This window comes from Dipodomys spectabilis, unplaced genomic scaffold (assembly GCF_019054845.1).
Source record: "Dipodomys spectabilis isolate Male_0828 unplaced genomic scaffold, ASM1905484v1 ptg000043l, whole genome shotgun sequence".
NCBI lineage: Eukaryota > Metazoa > Chordata > Mammalia > Rodentia > Heteromyidae > Dipodomys > Dipodomys spectabilis.
The window spans coordinates 35,855,989-35,872,170 of NW_024870720.1; the positions used below are offsets into that span (position 1 = coordinate 35,855,989).

At 36.9% G+C, this 16,182-nt stretch overlaps 1 protein-coding gene across 4 annotated transcripts in view; it reads right to left on the reverse strand.

Annotated features, from left to right (window-relative positions):
- Positions 1–3,771: 3,771 nt before the first annotated feature.
- The window catches only part of Sec31a (SEC31 homolog A, COPII coat complex component), an 82,602-nt gene continuing 70,191 nt past the window's right edge, over positions 3,772–16,182 (reverse strand). For all 4 annotated transcript variants that reach the window (XM_042678283.1, XM_042678285.1, XM_042678284.1 and 1 more), the window contains 6 exons: positions 16,024–16,062; positions 13,159–13,217; positions 11,905–12,168; positions 9,435–9,554; positions 5,805–5,876; positions 3,772–4,366 (listed from right to left, as the gene is read on the reverse strand). In XM_042678283.1, the coding sequence (XP_042534217.1) occupies positions 4,187–4,366; positions 5,805–5,876; positions 9,435–9,554; positions 11,905–12,168; positions 13,159–13,217; positions 16,024–16,062 (734 nt within the window). In that variant the 3' untranslated portion in view covers positions 3,772–4,186. The remainder of the gene's footprint in view (positions 4,367–5,804; positions 5,877–9,434; positions 9,555–11,904; positions 12,169–13,158; positions 13,218–16,023; positions 16,063–16,182) is intronic.

Genomic DNA, 16,182 nt, shown 5'->3' on the forward strand with positions numbered 1-16,182 from the left:
AGATATAGAATAGTTGTTCTAATCTTTTCCTGCCCCCATATTATTCAGATGAGTAATTACCTCTGTTGCCTATGTACACTCCATGACATATAAGACCCTCAAGGCAGGGCCTAAGGGCACATCTATCCCACCCAATCCACAGGGTCCCATGAAGGGAAATGAGGTATAAGAAGCAAGATGCCAGAAATTCTGATACCTTTCATCGCCAACACCCATCCCGCCAGTTAGCTTCCCTCCCACCCTTTCCCTTCAGAATTGCGGGTTTTGGTTTTTGTTTTTTTAAAATTAAGGCTCAGCATGGTGGCTCACGTTTATAATCCCAAATATTCAGGGGGCAGAGATTGGTAGGATAGAGGCTCAAGGCCAGCTCAGGAAAAAAAATTTCAAGGTCTACATCAACAAATAAGCTACATATGGTAGCACATGCCTGTAATCCCAGGGGGGCAGGAAGCATAGCTAGGATTGCCCTTCCAGGCTGGCCAGAGCATAAAGCAAGACCATCTGAACCAAGAGAGTGGTAATACTTGATGAGTAAGCATAAGGCCGAGTTAAAAACTCAGTACCAGGAAGTGGTGCTGTAGCTCAAGTGGTAGAGCACTCGCCTTGAGTTGAAGAGCTGAAGGACAACGCCCAGGCCCAGAGTTCAAGCCCCACGACTGACACACACACACACAAAAAAAAACTCAGTACCATATAAAATAAAATGCACAAAATGTAAGAACAAAATTGAGTAGATCTAGGATCAAAAAATGACTGATCCCTATATATGAAGTAATGACAAGAGTAGAAAAGAACAAAACAGCAATCACTTGTAAGATTCTTAAAACCTTATTTTCCCCTTTTAAGATTGGGCTTGCTATGTAGCCCTGGCTGGACTTGAGCTTGTTCTTGACCCTATGTCAGTTTTCTGAGCTCTGGGATTACAGAAGTGGACAACTGCACCTAATTTATCCCCGAGACCTTAATGGAAGACAGTCTTAAACAGAAGTTCCTGAATTGTAGACAGGAATATATTTAATGTCATCCTGAGCTGCTGGGAAGGTGGCTCAGTGGTAGAGCGCTTGCCTTGCATGCTCGAGGCCCTGGGTTCGATTCCTCAGCACCACATAAGAAAAAAGCTGGAAGTGGCGCTGTGGCTCAAGTGGTAGAGTGCTAGCCTTGAGCTGAAGAGCTGAGGGACAGCGCCCAGGCCCAGAGTTCAAGCCCCACGACTGGATCCAAAAAAAAAAAAAGAAATTACTTACCAGATCAGGTTGAAATCAACTTTCCCTATTGTTTTCAAAAACAAAAACTAATTGTTAAACAGCTTTAACAATAACCCTTCCACCTATGGTATATCCCCTGTTGTCAATGTATTTGATTTTGGTACCCTGTATCTTGTATATACGTTTTTCTAATTTGGGATGACACATTGCAACAATGATGCTCAAAAGACACTATGTTGGAAACAAACTTCTGGGGGCGGGGAGTGAGGGAGGTGGGGAAGGAAACAGTAAGAGAAAAACAAAGGAGGTGACAATATTTGACAAGAAATGTACTCATTACCTTACTCATGTACCTGTAACCCCTCTGCACAGCATCTTTACAATAAAATAAAATTTAAAAAACTCAAAAAATTTTTATATTTTGTGTGTATGAGTGTGTGTGTGTGTGTGAACTTGAACTCTGGGCTTGGGCGCTGTCCCTCAGCTCTTCAGCTCAAGGCTAGCACTCTACCACCTGAGCCACAGCGCTACTTCTGGTTTTCTGAGTCGTTTATTGGAGATAAGAGTCTCAGAGACTTTCCTGCCTGCGTTAGCTTTGAATGACGATCCTCAGACCTCAGCTTCCTGAGTAGCTAGGATTACAGGCGTGAGCCACCAGCACCCAGCTTATCTTGATTTTTTTTAAAAAGAAAAGCAAACTATTCTTTTCATAATGTGTATCCTTATACTTGGAGACAAAAATAGGTAGTAACCTTGGCTCATCATACTTGTACTTGGTCACATGACACTTCTCCAAGGTTGAGAAACGGTTTCAGAGTGGGGAAAAAAATCATCACAACGTTATTGAAAATAGAGATAACCATTGCTTGGATGTCAGAGTGGTTTTTGCACTTACACGCACAAAATGTTGGCCAGCATCATTGCTACCTAATCATGTTTCTCATCTTTAGGGAATATTTTTTGTTTTTCTTAGAAAAATAAGGCTATGATGCCGTTGGCACATTAGGGTAAACATGCAGACATAAAACAAATCCTATTTATATGGGCAATGAGAGGAAAAAATTCAACTAGATGGCATCAGGAGCTGACACTATAGTTGAGGATCTAGTCCAATCAGTCAAGTTGGCTTCTCTATTAAGTGGTACTGGCGGTATGCACCACAAGCTGGCACCAACTACTGGTGGAAGTGTGTACTGCCAGGGCTGCGGAGCAAGAGCAAGTCAACACACATACATGTGGGAGCAATAAGGTACAATTTGTTGTTGTTACAAAACTCTTGTGAGCTATAAAATTTGGGCTGGTTCATTGTTTTTAGATGTTTTCTCCAGTGGGGGATCCCAGCAAAGGAAATTGACAGGTGCTTGAAAACTAGTTCACTCAGGCTGTGAGAAAGCTTGATGAAATTACTTCAAACAGCACAGCTACTTACCAAGTAGTTCCACTGTTCATTTCTTTTTGTTTTCTAACCCCATTCACTAATACTGCACAAACAATGAAAACTACTAGCAACTAATTCTCCTACTGACTCCATGGAGACCATTATTGTTTGTTTATACTTGGTTTTTAAGAGAGATTATAATAAAATCACTTCACAGAAAAGCTGGCTGGAAAATGTGTGGTTTTGATTCATTTGGGAAGTTTAAAGTTTCCCTTCTGAACTTAATGCTTCAAAATTATCAAGGGTTTTTGTTTTGCCAGTCCTGGGGCTTGAGTTCAGGACCTGGGTACTGTCCTTGAGCTGCTTCTACTCATGGCTGGCATTCTACCACTCAAACCACAACTCTACTTGTTTTTTTTTGGTAGTTTAATGGCGGTAAGAGTCTCCTTTTCCTTCCCCAGGCTGGCTTTGAACCATGATCCTCAGATCTTAGCCTCCTGAGTAGCTAAGATTATAGGAGTGTACCACCAGCACCCAGCTATCAGTTATTTTACAGAAAGAAAAAAAAAATCTGAGCAAATTTCTAATACACAGTGGAAACAAATTCAGCCCTGAACTCAAAACAGCATATTGAAAACACTGATGGAGAAAAACTCTTTATGTCCTAGAGAAATGAAAATGCTCAGTCTCTTCCTACAGATAGTTAAAGGTAAATACATACTTTTATTAATATTTGCTAAGATCTGTTGCAGTTTCCAGATGTAGTTATTTGCTCAGGACCAGGGGAGACTAAGACACATGAAATAGGGATTAAAAGAATTGCTGAAATTCAACGAAGGGATTAAAAGGAAAAACTGTCATTTTTTTTTTAATCCTCTGAAGGGCTGGCGATGGAACACAGGACCTCACATATACCAAGTAGCCAAGTGGCACAGAGCTATAGCCTAGCAGCCTTTTTTGGGGGGGGTGTTGTCCCTGAGCTTTTTATGCTTGAGGCTACTTGAGCCACAGCTCCACTTCTGGCTTTTTGATAATTTATTGAAGGTAACAGTCTCATAGATGTTCCTGCCCCTGCTGGCTTCAAACCACAATCCTCAGATCTCAGCCTCCTGAATAGCTAGTATTACAGGCCTGAACCACTGGCGCCTGGCTCAACCTTTTTCTTTTAAAGACTCTAACACTGTAAGAGAGGATTACATACTTTAATTCTGATTGACATGAAGAAAGTAGGGAGGACATGAAAGAAATTTAGTTTTAGCTCTGCTTTATGCATAACCAGATGCAGCTTTTCTAAAAAAGTACACTGAGGTTTTTAAAACCACTGTCTCTCCGAATCCATCAGGAAACTACACCTTGTGTAATTCAGGAAATGCACTATTTGCAAAGTAGGAAAATCATGGTCAACAAAAGATTAAAATAAAAGAAAGCACCAGGGTTTTGAGCAGGGCTAAGGTGAGTATATCTGCAGAAATTATGTTAATGCCCCTGACTGGCCGCTATGGAAACATGCTAATGAAGATTGGTCCATGTCTTACATTTTTGTTTTCCCTAAACATGTTTCTTTGGAAAAATGGCAATATCAGTTGAAAATGGAGCTATCCTTTCAGACACCCAGCTTATTAGCCTGGGTCAGAACAACTTTGAGAACTGGCATAAAAGCAGAGGTCTCACTGAAGTTGCTGGTACTAACGATGTGGGTGTGGATGGTCAATCCTTCTGAGTAGTTTCGAGTTTCAATGCTCCTTGCAATGTTGTGTAAACCGTTGATGATTGTTGGTGAAAGCTGAAATAAAGGTGGAACCAAATGAGTTAAACTAAAGGAATATCTCTCATGACATCTTTTAAATATTAAGCCCAGATATTTAAAGTGGAGCATGAAATAAACATTTAAGAGATTTTTGAACCATTTAGCATTTCTAGAAATAGTTTTTTGGATCAAGTAATGGTTACGTTATAAAACAGAACTGTGACAAAGTCATGTATGTAAAGAAGTTATTTATAAATGGATAACAAATTAGGCATTTTCTTAAAAAAAAAAAAAAGCAAGCAAGCTGAAATGTTAATATCTCCTTCCAAATAACCTCATCTATTTTAGACAGAACCTACAGCTTTTAGCAAATTTTCTTATATAAATAAATGAGATTAAAAATTATTAAATCATGACACAACATCAGGAACCAATTTAGTGAAAATCTTCTCTGCAATAGAGATAGATCATAAATTTTTTGCCTACTTCCATGAGTACAGAAACAGGCTTAACCACAGTTAATTAATTTACCAAAGCTGAACTGATTTCCTTTACTATTTTTTTATATATCCCTATTGCGGCAGGCCCTGCCCCTTTTCTATTTTTTGCAGAGTTGAGGATCAAACCCAGGGCTTTGTGCATGTGAGGCAACCATTCTACCACTGAGCCATAACCCCAGCCCTCTTAGCCCTCTTAACTAATTTGTATAATTTTTGTCGTATTCAGTAATGATACCCAAGCTGTCTTTGATCCATCTGCCTCAACCCCCTGAGTAGCTGAGAGTGAATGCCATCCTCAGCTCTGTCATATTTTACATCACTTTCTTTGGCTTGGTTCTCATCAAAGAAATTGCGCGCGCACGTGTGTGTGTGTGTGTGTGTGTGTGTGTGTGTGTGTGTGTGTGTGTGTGTGTGTGTGTGTGTGTGTGTGTGTGTGTGTGTGTGTGTGTGTGTGTGTATACAAACAAATACAAACAGTGCTAGTTCTTTTTCTGTCTCTCCCATCATACTGCTTTTATTAATAGAACAATTCTAGATAGAACAGTGACTGCACTGACACCTTGCTATAGATAAGCTATCTTCAGTTACAGAACACTACCTACTCATCTTGAGAGAACATTTGGCTTTGACTTTATGATATAGATGTTCCAGGAGAAAATGATCTTAGTCTTATACTATGAGAATAAAGTGCCTACTTAGTGTCTGATTTCCAGGGTCATGGACCATATAAAATCAACAGCAGAATGTCAGTTACTTTAGAGCTATTATAAGCTAGCTTGTGTTACTAATCTTTGATATAAGCAGGGTTACATTTTTTCCTCCATCTACTAATGCCCCTTAGGATTTAGATAATTAGAAGCAAAAAGCTCATTCTGTAAACGTATCAAAATCTTACCCTCAATAATACTGAACGACAGTGCTAGCAATTAAGAATAATGATAATTTTGGGAATCCTTTTATCCTCCCAAACTTACTGTCTGTTCCCTAAGTTTATCGTATAGAAATTCCAAACGTTTACTGGCATCATCAAGCTTCCTCTTGGTTTGCTGAAAGAAAGGAAAAACAAATATCATGTGTGACTATTAACTTTAATCCAAAAAGCATGCCCTATCTCATTTTACTAGAACTTATGCTCAAGATATTAAATGGCCTCATTTTATCAAAGAAGCAGAAACAACTATGACCAAGAAAACTTAAATAATTAAAATGGCTATCAGTGATCTTTAAAGTAGTGATATTGGGAAGGTAGAGGCAAGACTTCCTTTCAGTATGCAAAGTAGAGGGTGTATATGTACAATTGTGCTATGTACATAGGCCTTCTAGAGGCAGCACTGGGTCCAGAGGAACGAAGGTCCAAGTTCAGTTACCACAGACTGGGTGGTAGAAGGCAAATATCTAGGTGACTTATGGAATCTTGTTTTAACTTTTAAAAATTAGGCCAGGGCTGGAAGGTGGCTCAGTGGTAGAGCGCTTGCCTTGCATGCCTGAGGCCCTGGGTTTGATTCCTCAGCACCACATAAGCAAAAAGAAAAAAGCCGGAAGTGTGGCTCAAGTGGTAGAGCATTAGCCTTGAGCTGAAGAGCTGAGGGACAGCGCTCAGGCCCAGAGTTCAGGCCCCACGACTGGACCCCAAAGGAAAAAAAAAAATTAGGCCAGGCATCAGTGGCTCATGCCTGTAATCCTTGCTACTCAGGAGGCTGAGATCTGAGAATCATGGTTCAAAGTCAGCCTGTGCAGGAAAGTCCCTGAGATTCTTATCTCCAATAAACCACTCAGAAAACTATCAGTGGCACTAAGAGAGCTGAGGGATAACGCCCAGGCCCAGAATTCAAACCCCACAACTGACAAAAGAAAAAAATAAGTAAGTAAATAAATACATAAGTACTACTTAAACATTTAGAAGCATTTGTTCAGTATGTTTAATCTCGCCTCTTCTCATAACTCTTCACTTTTTGGAGGGTGGTGCTAGGATTTTGACTCACCGTCTCATGCTTATTGTAGACAGGCATTCTACCACTTGAGCCATCACCCTTAACCTTTCTCATGTCTTTAAAACAGCAAGAAGGAAAAATGAAATAATCTTTAGCAGTCTAGCTCAGTAGCAGAGTACTTGTTTGGTGCATGCAAGGCTCGAGGATCAACACCCAATGCCAAAAAAAATTGTGAAGAAAATCTGTTCTTAAATTAAGTAGTTTTCTTTCCTTCTTTGGTTTTCTTTCCTTCTTTAATACCTATTGTGTGCTGTGCCAGGGACAGAGTCAAAGCATCTTAGAGCACATATTCTAATGAGTAAGGAAACATACTAACAGTGTAGGATGGTGGTGAGTGCTATGAAAATAGTTAATGGAAAATCAGGCTAGAAGTGTTGGGGATAAAGAAAGGCTTGATCACTACTAGACATTTGAGTAATGCAGGTATGTGGGGAATGAGTTCTAGGCAGGAGCAACATCAAGTAAAAGTCTCTGATGCTTAAGTGCTTCTGGTGTATTCGAGGAAGAAATGCCTATTAAGGATTATATTACATGCTAGGTTGTAACAACTAAAGTGAAAATAAAAATATACACATTTTGTAAAAATATTTCAAACTACTGATTGAAATAGACCTTTGGAAGGGAATCCTAGTCCCAGTTCAAAGTTAATCCTACCTACCTACAGAAGCCTAAACCACAGGATTTGGTAGCTAGGGAAGCTATATTTTAATTAAAGGAAGCTTGTCTGTCATGATTCTTTTCTGCCCAGAAAGACAATAATTTGATAATTCAGAGGGGTTAAACTCAACAAAATCTGATAAAGCTGGGCCATGGAGTTCTGCCATGTTTTTATTAGGACTCTTCCACTTATGAATGACTACGTCTGTGGACAAGGGAATGAATACTTGGCTATCTACTTCATTTACTCTCTAGCTTCTAGCTTGCTGCTTCCATCACCCCAGGAATGCCAGGTACTAAAGTTTCTGTTAACCTTGTGGTTTCCTGCCACTCTCACTACAGCGAATTGTCCCCTGAGCTCCAACCAGCACTACAGAAATAGTTTCCATGAGACTAGCAGAAGGCTAAACATATTAATATTAAATGTCTATTGAAACAAACTCCAAAAGCTACTCTCTTCAAGTAGACAAGTGGCCAATCACTTAAATAAATACCTTTAATGTTTATTGGCAAAAAACAGGACTTTACTTAAAATAGACTAGCTCTGTAGAATTTTTGTCATTGCTAATATGCAGACATTCTCAAAAGCAAACTAAGAAGTCAATTGTTTTTTATCCTCTTCCCTAATCTTAACTGTAGAACTATGAGTATAGTGAAATAAACTATTCTAAAACTAAAATTAACAGTTTTAAAAGTACAAAGTGATCAACTTAATTATCTACAATATTCAGTAGCCTTAGATGTGACACCATTTTATTCACTGTCTGTTATGTGCTATGCTGGGGACAAAGTCTCATCCAGAAAGGGTATTGTTTAACAAACAGTGTATTGACTCCAATATTTAACTATTTTTAAGGTCCTTGCAAAGTCAAAGATGACAATCTATTTTCTTCTTTTTTTTTTTTGACAATCTATTTTCAGATGTTTCCATGTAAGCTCAGAAATAACCCTCAAATTGGAATTTCTTGGATACCACTCACTATTAATATTCTATTTATAGGGGTGGGGGGGAAGTTTGTAAGGAAATGGAAGACTTGGAAAAAAATCATATTAAGTAGTCCAGACCCAAATAAATGTATGTTCCATGATTTCTCTCATTTGTAATAATTAGTATATGTCTAGGATAGTCCTAGAAGAGGATCATAATAGCTCAATAGCTGTGTACGTATGATCATATAAGATGATGTGAAGCAAAATGAACTCTAAGATATGGAAACAAGAGGGTTTTCTTTGTTGTTATTGTTTTTTTAATATACTATGTGAAGTTATTTCTTTATTCTTGTGTTTTTTTTCTCCCCCCTCCCCCATGGTTTATCCCTTCTTGTCACTGAATTTCATTATGGTACCTTGTGTATTGTATATATGTTTATCTGAATTAGGGAGGGAAAGTAACAACAAAATGGTGAGAAAAAAGACAAAGGGAAAACCAATGCAACAGCAATACTTACAAGACAATATGGTGGAAATAAACTTTATAACTTAGAGAGGGGACATGGGTGGGAGGGAAAATAGGAGCAAAACAAGGTAGGGGGTAACAATGTTTGACAAGAAATACACTCACTACCTTATGTATGTAACTTTAACCCCTCTGTACAGCCCCTTGACAATAAAATTAAATTAAATTAAAAAGAACAGTTTGGTAAGAACAGTTTGGTAATAAAAGGCAGTATAACTTGGTGACTAAGGGTATGAAATACAGAGTCAGACTACATGAATTGAAATACTGGCTCTGATCTTAAGTGCTACATAATTGTTCTCTACTTTAATTTTTTCATCTGTAAAATAAATACTACCAATTTACTACTATTGTATTGATATGTCTATATAAAAAAATATATTCCTATATGTAATTAAACTATGTAAGTGCTAGTTTTATTATTTGTAAGAAATTTGCATGATTTTAAGCAATAATTATAGAAGGATTGCTTAAGCAAAATATGAGAAAAGAATACATACAGGATCTGTGGCTGAAGAAAGGCAGCGCTGGATAAGATCTTCAAATGTGGTCTTGAGAATGAGGTGCTCATCTGGAATTGGTTTCTTGGTAATTTTTTCTGTTGGCAAAGACTGTACATGCTGGAAGAATGCATTATAAAAAGGATCAGAAATGGCCCAGAGGTATTTTGTACAATGTCCTGGAACTATGCAATAAAAAGAAACCAATACATTATAGATAGGTATATTCAAAATCAAATAAAAAGTTCACAGGAAAAATCACCTAGGATGAGCAAAGCTGAAAGTACAAGTATTCATTCTACAGACTGATATAGGAAGGAAGTCTGTGACAGAAGGAAATAAAACAAGGCTTGGAAAACATAGCTGGTCCCATCCTCTGCTTGATGGCTCATTTTTGTTAATCCACTATTCCTAATTTTCTTCTTTGAGGGTTCTAAATGGAACACTATCATCAACACTTACCAAAACTGCAAAATAAAGACACAAGTTTAGACAGAGAGGGATACTGTCCAGTACTTAAATGGAAGAACAAAAAGGAACATTTAAATTTTCTGAATTGTTACTTGTTAGCTCATTTTTTCACTCATTTAGAAAATGTCAGGCAACTATATACTGGGCTCTAGCAACCTACTGTATAGCCAATATAGAAATGAGTTTAGTCCTTAAGGTGTTTTACAGGCCAATGGAACAGAAAAACCTTTAAAATATTATAAACATATGTGACATAACTGTAGTTAAGTTAATGGTTGAGGGAACTAAAAGATGACAACTGGAACTTGATTAAAGAGCAAGAAAGGCTTCCTTCAGAGAATTATTTCAGAAAGGTACTTATCTTTCCAATTAAGAGCTAATTAAGTAAGAAAGAAAAAGTATCCCAAGATAGAATAACATGTATGAAGGAAGGATCAAGATACAAAGAGATTAAAATAGGGTCAGTGTAGCTGAAACAGAGAAAGCAAGGAGAAACAGAAGCTGAGGCCTTTGTTACAATGTTAAATATTTTGGTCTTCATGATGATGATAATGGGAAGATGTAATGTTTCAAGCAAACAGGATAAGACCAAATTGGAGACAAACCAAAGCAGAAATCAGCAGAACAATTAGATGAAGATGGGAAATAATCAGCATGGTCAGAAGAGACTGACAAAACACTTTAGAACAATAACAGCAAGATTTGGGGAATAGATTTGAAATAGAGGTTAAAGACAAGAGAGTATAAAGAGGATTCCAGGAGTTTTTGCTTTGCTGGTGTTTTTTCTACTGGATTCAACAGAAAATACTATAGTGACATTTTCTGAAACAGAAAAGAAAAGTCTAGGTTCGCATGGAAGAATTAGGTTTCACCCTGCTAACACCAAGGTATATCCCAGACATGGAAGAAGGCAGGTAGCTGAACACCGGCCTGGCTAAACACTAAGCACCAATTCTTTTGGAAGATAACTGAGGTTCTGGTTCAGATGCAAACAGTATGAGAAGACAGGTCTAAATCTAGTTGGTTGGGGAGCTTCCCCAAATAACAGAAACATGTAAACCACCACAAAAAAGCACTCTTTACAATTTATTCTTTTGTGGAAAGACATGTAAATCTTCCTACCTTCACCAAAATATATGATGCAACCTACAGTATTTAGAAATTTCTTAGGCAGGGCTGGAAAGGTGGCTCAGTGGTAGAGTGCTTGCCTTGCATGCCTGAGGCCCTGGGTTCGATTCCTCAGCACCACATAAGCAAAAAGAAAAAAAGCCGAAAGTGGCGTTGTGGCTTAAGTGGTAGAGCGCTAGCCTTGAGCTAAAGAGCTGAGGGACAGCGCCCAGGCCCCACAACTGGCCCCCCCCCCCCAAAAAAAAGAAATTTCTTAGGCAAATTATCTCTTAACAGCAAAGCATATTCTTGTGATATATACATATAATTTTTATAAACCTCAGTTGGGCAGAAGTTTGTTTCATTGTCTTATGTTAGACATTGATTTAAGCTCTTTATGAATATCAAAATACCTTTGATCTAAGTTTCATTTGGAAATGTTTTACATTTTCAACAACTAAGATTTTGCCAAGTATTTGTTTCAGTGTCAAAAATGAGAAAAATGTGCATCTCCATTTAACCATAAGGTTACTGGGTTTCACACATACATATAAAATGATGTAATTCATTATACCATAATATTTTAAAGAGGAAAAACTTGAAAATAGTTTTTGCTTACCAACTCCACAAGTGAGATCACTCTAAATTGTGGCTACTGACTAGATTAAGTAAAATACTGTAATTGTCAACATATACTCTCAAATATTTAACTCTCTCTACAGTTTAAGGTCATTTAACTGCTAAATGATAGACATATATGATTAATCTAAAAAAAAAGGCACTAGGCAGTGTAAACTTAAACCAAATTTAGGCATTAATGGTATAATAAGTTAACACATTAAAGAGTACTGAAACAGCCATTTTCATTCCACTTTCACAGATTTACTGTTACCTGAATGGTATTTCCAATAGGAGCTCCTGGGGCACCTTCAATATTGGGTTTTGAGAAAGCTGGTGGCATGCCTGTCTGAGTAAGAGGCTGCTGTATGCCAGGGAAAGTCTGGCCACCTGCAAGATGTGGCTGTGGGAAGGAAGGTTGGTTTGACAGCAGTACTGGGGCTGAAGGTTGCTGCTGTATCATCTGTGACTGAGGGTCACTCAAAGGGTTCATGATTGGTGATGTGATAGGAACAGGAGGCATGAAGTTTTCAGGCATCTTTTAAAAGAGGAAAATAAAAAAAAAACCATGAATAAGAATAACATGGATAACAACATTTCGTCAGCTTATAATTAAGGGCATTAAGAGTATATTTCACATTAAAAAGTAGAACAATTTCATAAAATGAAATTTTATGCAGAACTCTAAAGTAAAATACAAAAGAACTAATCTGACTAAAATAGGTGGGGAACTTATACCTGGATCTCTCTGTCTCCCTTGTCCTTTCATATTTACTGTCAACAAAGGAGAGCCAAAACCAAACACTTTTGAAAGAGGATGTCAAGTCTACAAAACTGTATTTAGCAATATATGAATCACATGCACTGTACATATATGAGCATGCATTTAATGCATCAGGACCTAATACTATTTTTTAGATTACTAAGCAGATATTTCTTGTTAATTCTATCATACTAAAAGCAGACTAAATTTGTCATTATTCCTGACCATATCTTGTCTTTCCTTGCTCAGTTAATGTCTCTCAATTTTACCTTATTGCCTCCATTACTATATTTGGGGAAAAGCATTATTAGGAATAATTTTAAAAATAGAAAGAAAATTCTTACTGTGTGTCCAATTGGCTCTTCACAATTATTGACATATAAACCATGTTCAACTACAAGGTTATTCATCCATTATTCCATGTAACAGATAAAACGTTCAAAACATAATCACTTAAAAGTCATGAGCAAGGTAACTGCTAAAAAAAAAAATCACTTGCAAAGCTTCATTATTTTGTTTCCTACTGTTTTAAAGAGGCCTACTAGAAATTTACACCTTGCTTTCTTAAAGGACTTTACAAATTTATAGATATCCTCAGCAAGGTTTTGACATACTACTACCTGCTACTTTCTTATTGTTATATACGAGAATAAACAGGTTGAAATATACTTGAAAAATATCAACTAGTAAGCTAGTTGCTCCAATTGGCTACCAATTAACATAACATTTTCAGGTCATAAGATGAACATCTTTTTTTTTTAATACCTTTTTCTTCTTGGGTACTCTGTTCAAAGCTGGAGGATCATTCCAACCATTCTGAGGACCTAGAGCAGATAATAGAGAATATTCTCCTTTAGAATCCTGTAAGGAAATGAAATTTGAACCCATCAACTACTTTGTTGAAAGTCTACTTTAACCTTGGGCTAACTGTCACACAAGTTTGTTTTACCAATCAGGTTATAGGACTCACTATGTAGCTCCAGATTCTCAAACTCGTATTTCATAAGTCACAAGGACTTAATACGCAAGATACCTTCACATTGTATCTATTTAAAGTAAAAGAGTCATGCTAAATTTAAGGATCATCAAGTCTACACTGAAGAATCTTCAAAGATCATTCAAAGACCATTCTGTCTTAAAAAGGATTTTGAAATTGGGAGCTGATGGCTCATGCCTGTAATCCTAGCTACTCAGGAGGCTGAGATCTGAGGCTCTGGGCTTGAAGCCAACTCAGACAGAAAAGTATGTGAGACTCCTATCTCTAGTAAATTACAAAAATAGATGGAAGTGAAACTATGGCTCAAGTGGTAGTGCATTAGCCTTGAGAAAAACAAAACAAAACAAAAAAACTCAGGGACAGAACCTAAGCCCTGATTTCAAGCCCCAGAGCAGGCAAAACAAACAAACAAAAAAAGATTATGAATTAATGTTGATTGAATTTTTGCTGTCTTTTCAAAGCATTGCCAGTTGAAAAAGGAAGCATTATGTTTATAAATCTCTTTTCGTGTGTGTGTGTGTGTGTGTGTGTGTGTGTGTGTGTGTGTGTGTGTGTGTGTGTGTGTGTGTGTGTGTGTGTGTGTGTGTGTGTGTGTGTGTGTGTGTGTGTGTGTGTGTGTGTGTGTGTGTCCTGAGGCCTGAACTCAGTGTCTGGACACTGGGCACTGTTGCTGAGATTTTTTGTGACACAGCTCCACTTCTGGCTATTTTAGTGATTAATTGGAAATAAGAGTCTCAGACTTTCATGCCCAGGCTTTGAACCTCAATCCTCAGATCTCAACCACCAGTATCCAACTTACAACTCTGTTTTGAAATATTTGCCAAAATTCTGGCAGTATATCTTTAATAAAGATGTTTGTCTCCAGCATCGAAGAAAATAAATAATTTGCTGTATTAGAAAAAAAAAGTCTTCTGATACAGTTCTACATACAAAAAAAAAAGTTGGCATTCTCCTACTTGCTGATATAGTTCAACATATAAAAGAAAAATGGTGGCACACTCCTACTTGCCAAGATCAAATCAACCATAAGCAAATCATTGATGAATACTAAAAATGGTAGAAACACTATTAAAACAGAGTCCAACCATATAGCATCACTCATTTTTTTTTTTTTATCATTTGTTGCCTTATAAACTACCCAAAACATAGAAAAAGGCATTAAATATTTGTACTAAGATTTTTTTTTTTTTGGATCCAGTCGTGGAACCTGAACTCTGGGCCTGGGCACTGTCCCTCAACTCTTCAGCTCAAGGCTAGCGCTCTACCACTTGAGCCACAGCGCCACTTCTGGCTTTTTCTGCTTATGTGGTGCTGAGGAATCGAACCCAGGGCTTCATGCATGCAAGGCAAGCGCTCTACCACTGAGCCACCTTCCCAGCCCACTAAGATTTTTTTTTAATGCCATTAAAAAATTCTAGCCTGGGGCTGGGGTTGGGGATTTGGCTCAATGGAAGAGCACTTGTCCAGCAAGTGCAAGGCCCTGAGTTGAATCCTCAGCTCTGGGGGACAAAAAGGCTAAAAAGACACACACATACACACATAGAAAAAAATTAAAAAACAAAAAACCAAGGCAAGTAGAACTATCAACTGTAGATTTCATTTCAAAATCATCAAAAAACAAAATGTCTTCTGTTATCTCAAAGCAAAAACAGACATCAGTTGTACTCATTAAATAATTTTAATACTATATTTTTTTAAAAAAACCATGCTATACATACGAATTTTAAAATCATAATAATTTTTATTTCACCAAGTATTAATTTTGGTGTTTTTATAAGGAACTAGATAGTTATAAAACCTTTCATTTTATAAGTTTCTGTTTTAAAATGATAAAATGTTTAGGGGTGACACTGTCCAAAAGAAATGTACTTGGCCCATGCAATTGCAACCTCTGTACAGTATTTTCACACAAAAAAATAATGTACTCATTACCTGAATTATGTAACTGTAACCCTCTGTATATCATCTTTATAACAATTAAAAAACAGAAAAAGAAATTTTTTTCACATGTAGAAGATGACAAAAAAAAAATCACCCCTTCTGATAAATCAAATATTCTTTCAATGTTTTTACTTTTACTTGGTTAACATGCACCATATTATATAGCAACTGGCAAACTAAAGACATTGTGGTTCACATACAATGTTACAGAAACATTGAAAAATATATTATCCTTAATTATCAAGGAATTATTTATTTTGATTTTTAAAGCAGAATCAATTCTTTCAAGTTTTCTAAGACATAGAATGCCAAGTAAAGCTCAAAACACTTGATCACAAACTATTAAAGCATTGCTTTATGTGCTTAATGAATTCTTAAACTTCTGTTTACACAGATTAATCATTCATATCTCTCCCATCACCTTCTAATCTTACCTAAATCTAGGACAATCTTATTATTGCTACTGTCTGTATATTTGTATAAAAGAGGCAACTTTCATGATTTAATCTATTGTGTCATTTTGGAAACATAATCAGTTCTAAAATTTGATTCAATTAAGAAGCAAAGTAATAAAAATATTGATCAGACTGAAGACACCATCATCTCTGAAGCTCACATGCATTGTTAGTCTCCATTTATTAATTATACTCATGATTCAAAGATCCCAAATATATATTTTAGAACCAATTCACCTTCCAACATAAATGTCTGGTCTTGGATAGACTGATTTTCTGTAGACAAAATGTAAAAGTCACTTAAAATAATATTACTGAAGACATTCTAACTCTACCTTTCATTTTGTAATTGTTTTTTCCTCTCTCCATCAACCCCCATAAATAAACTAACTTTAT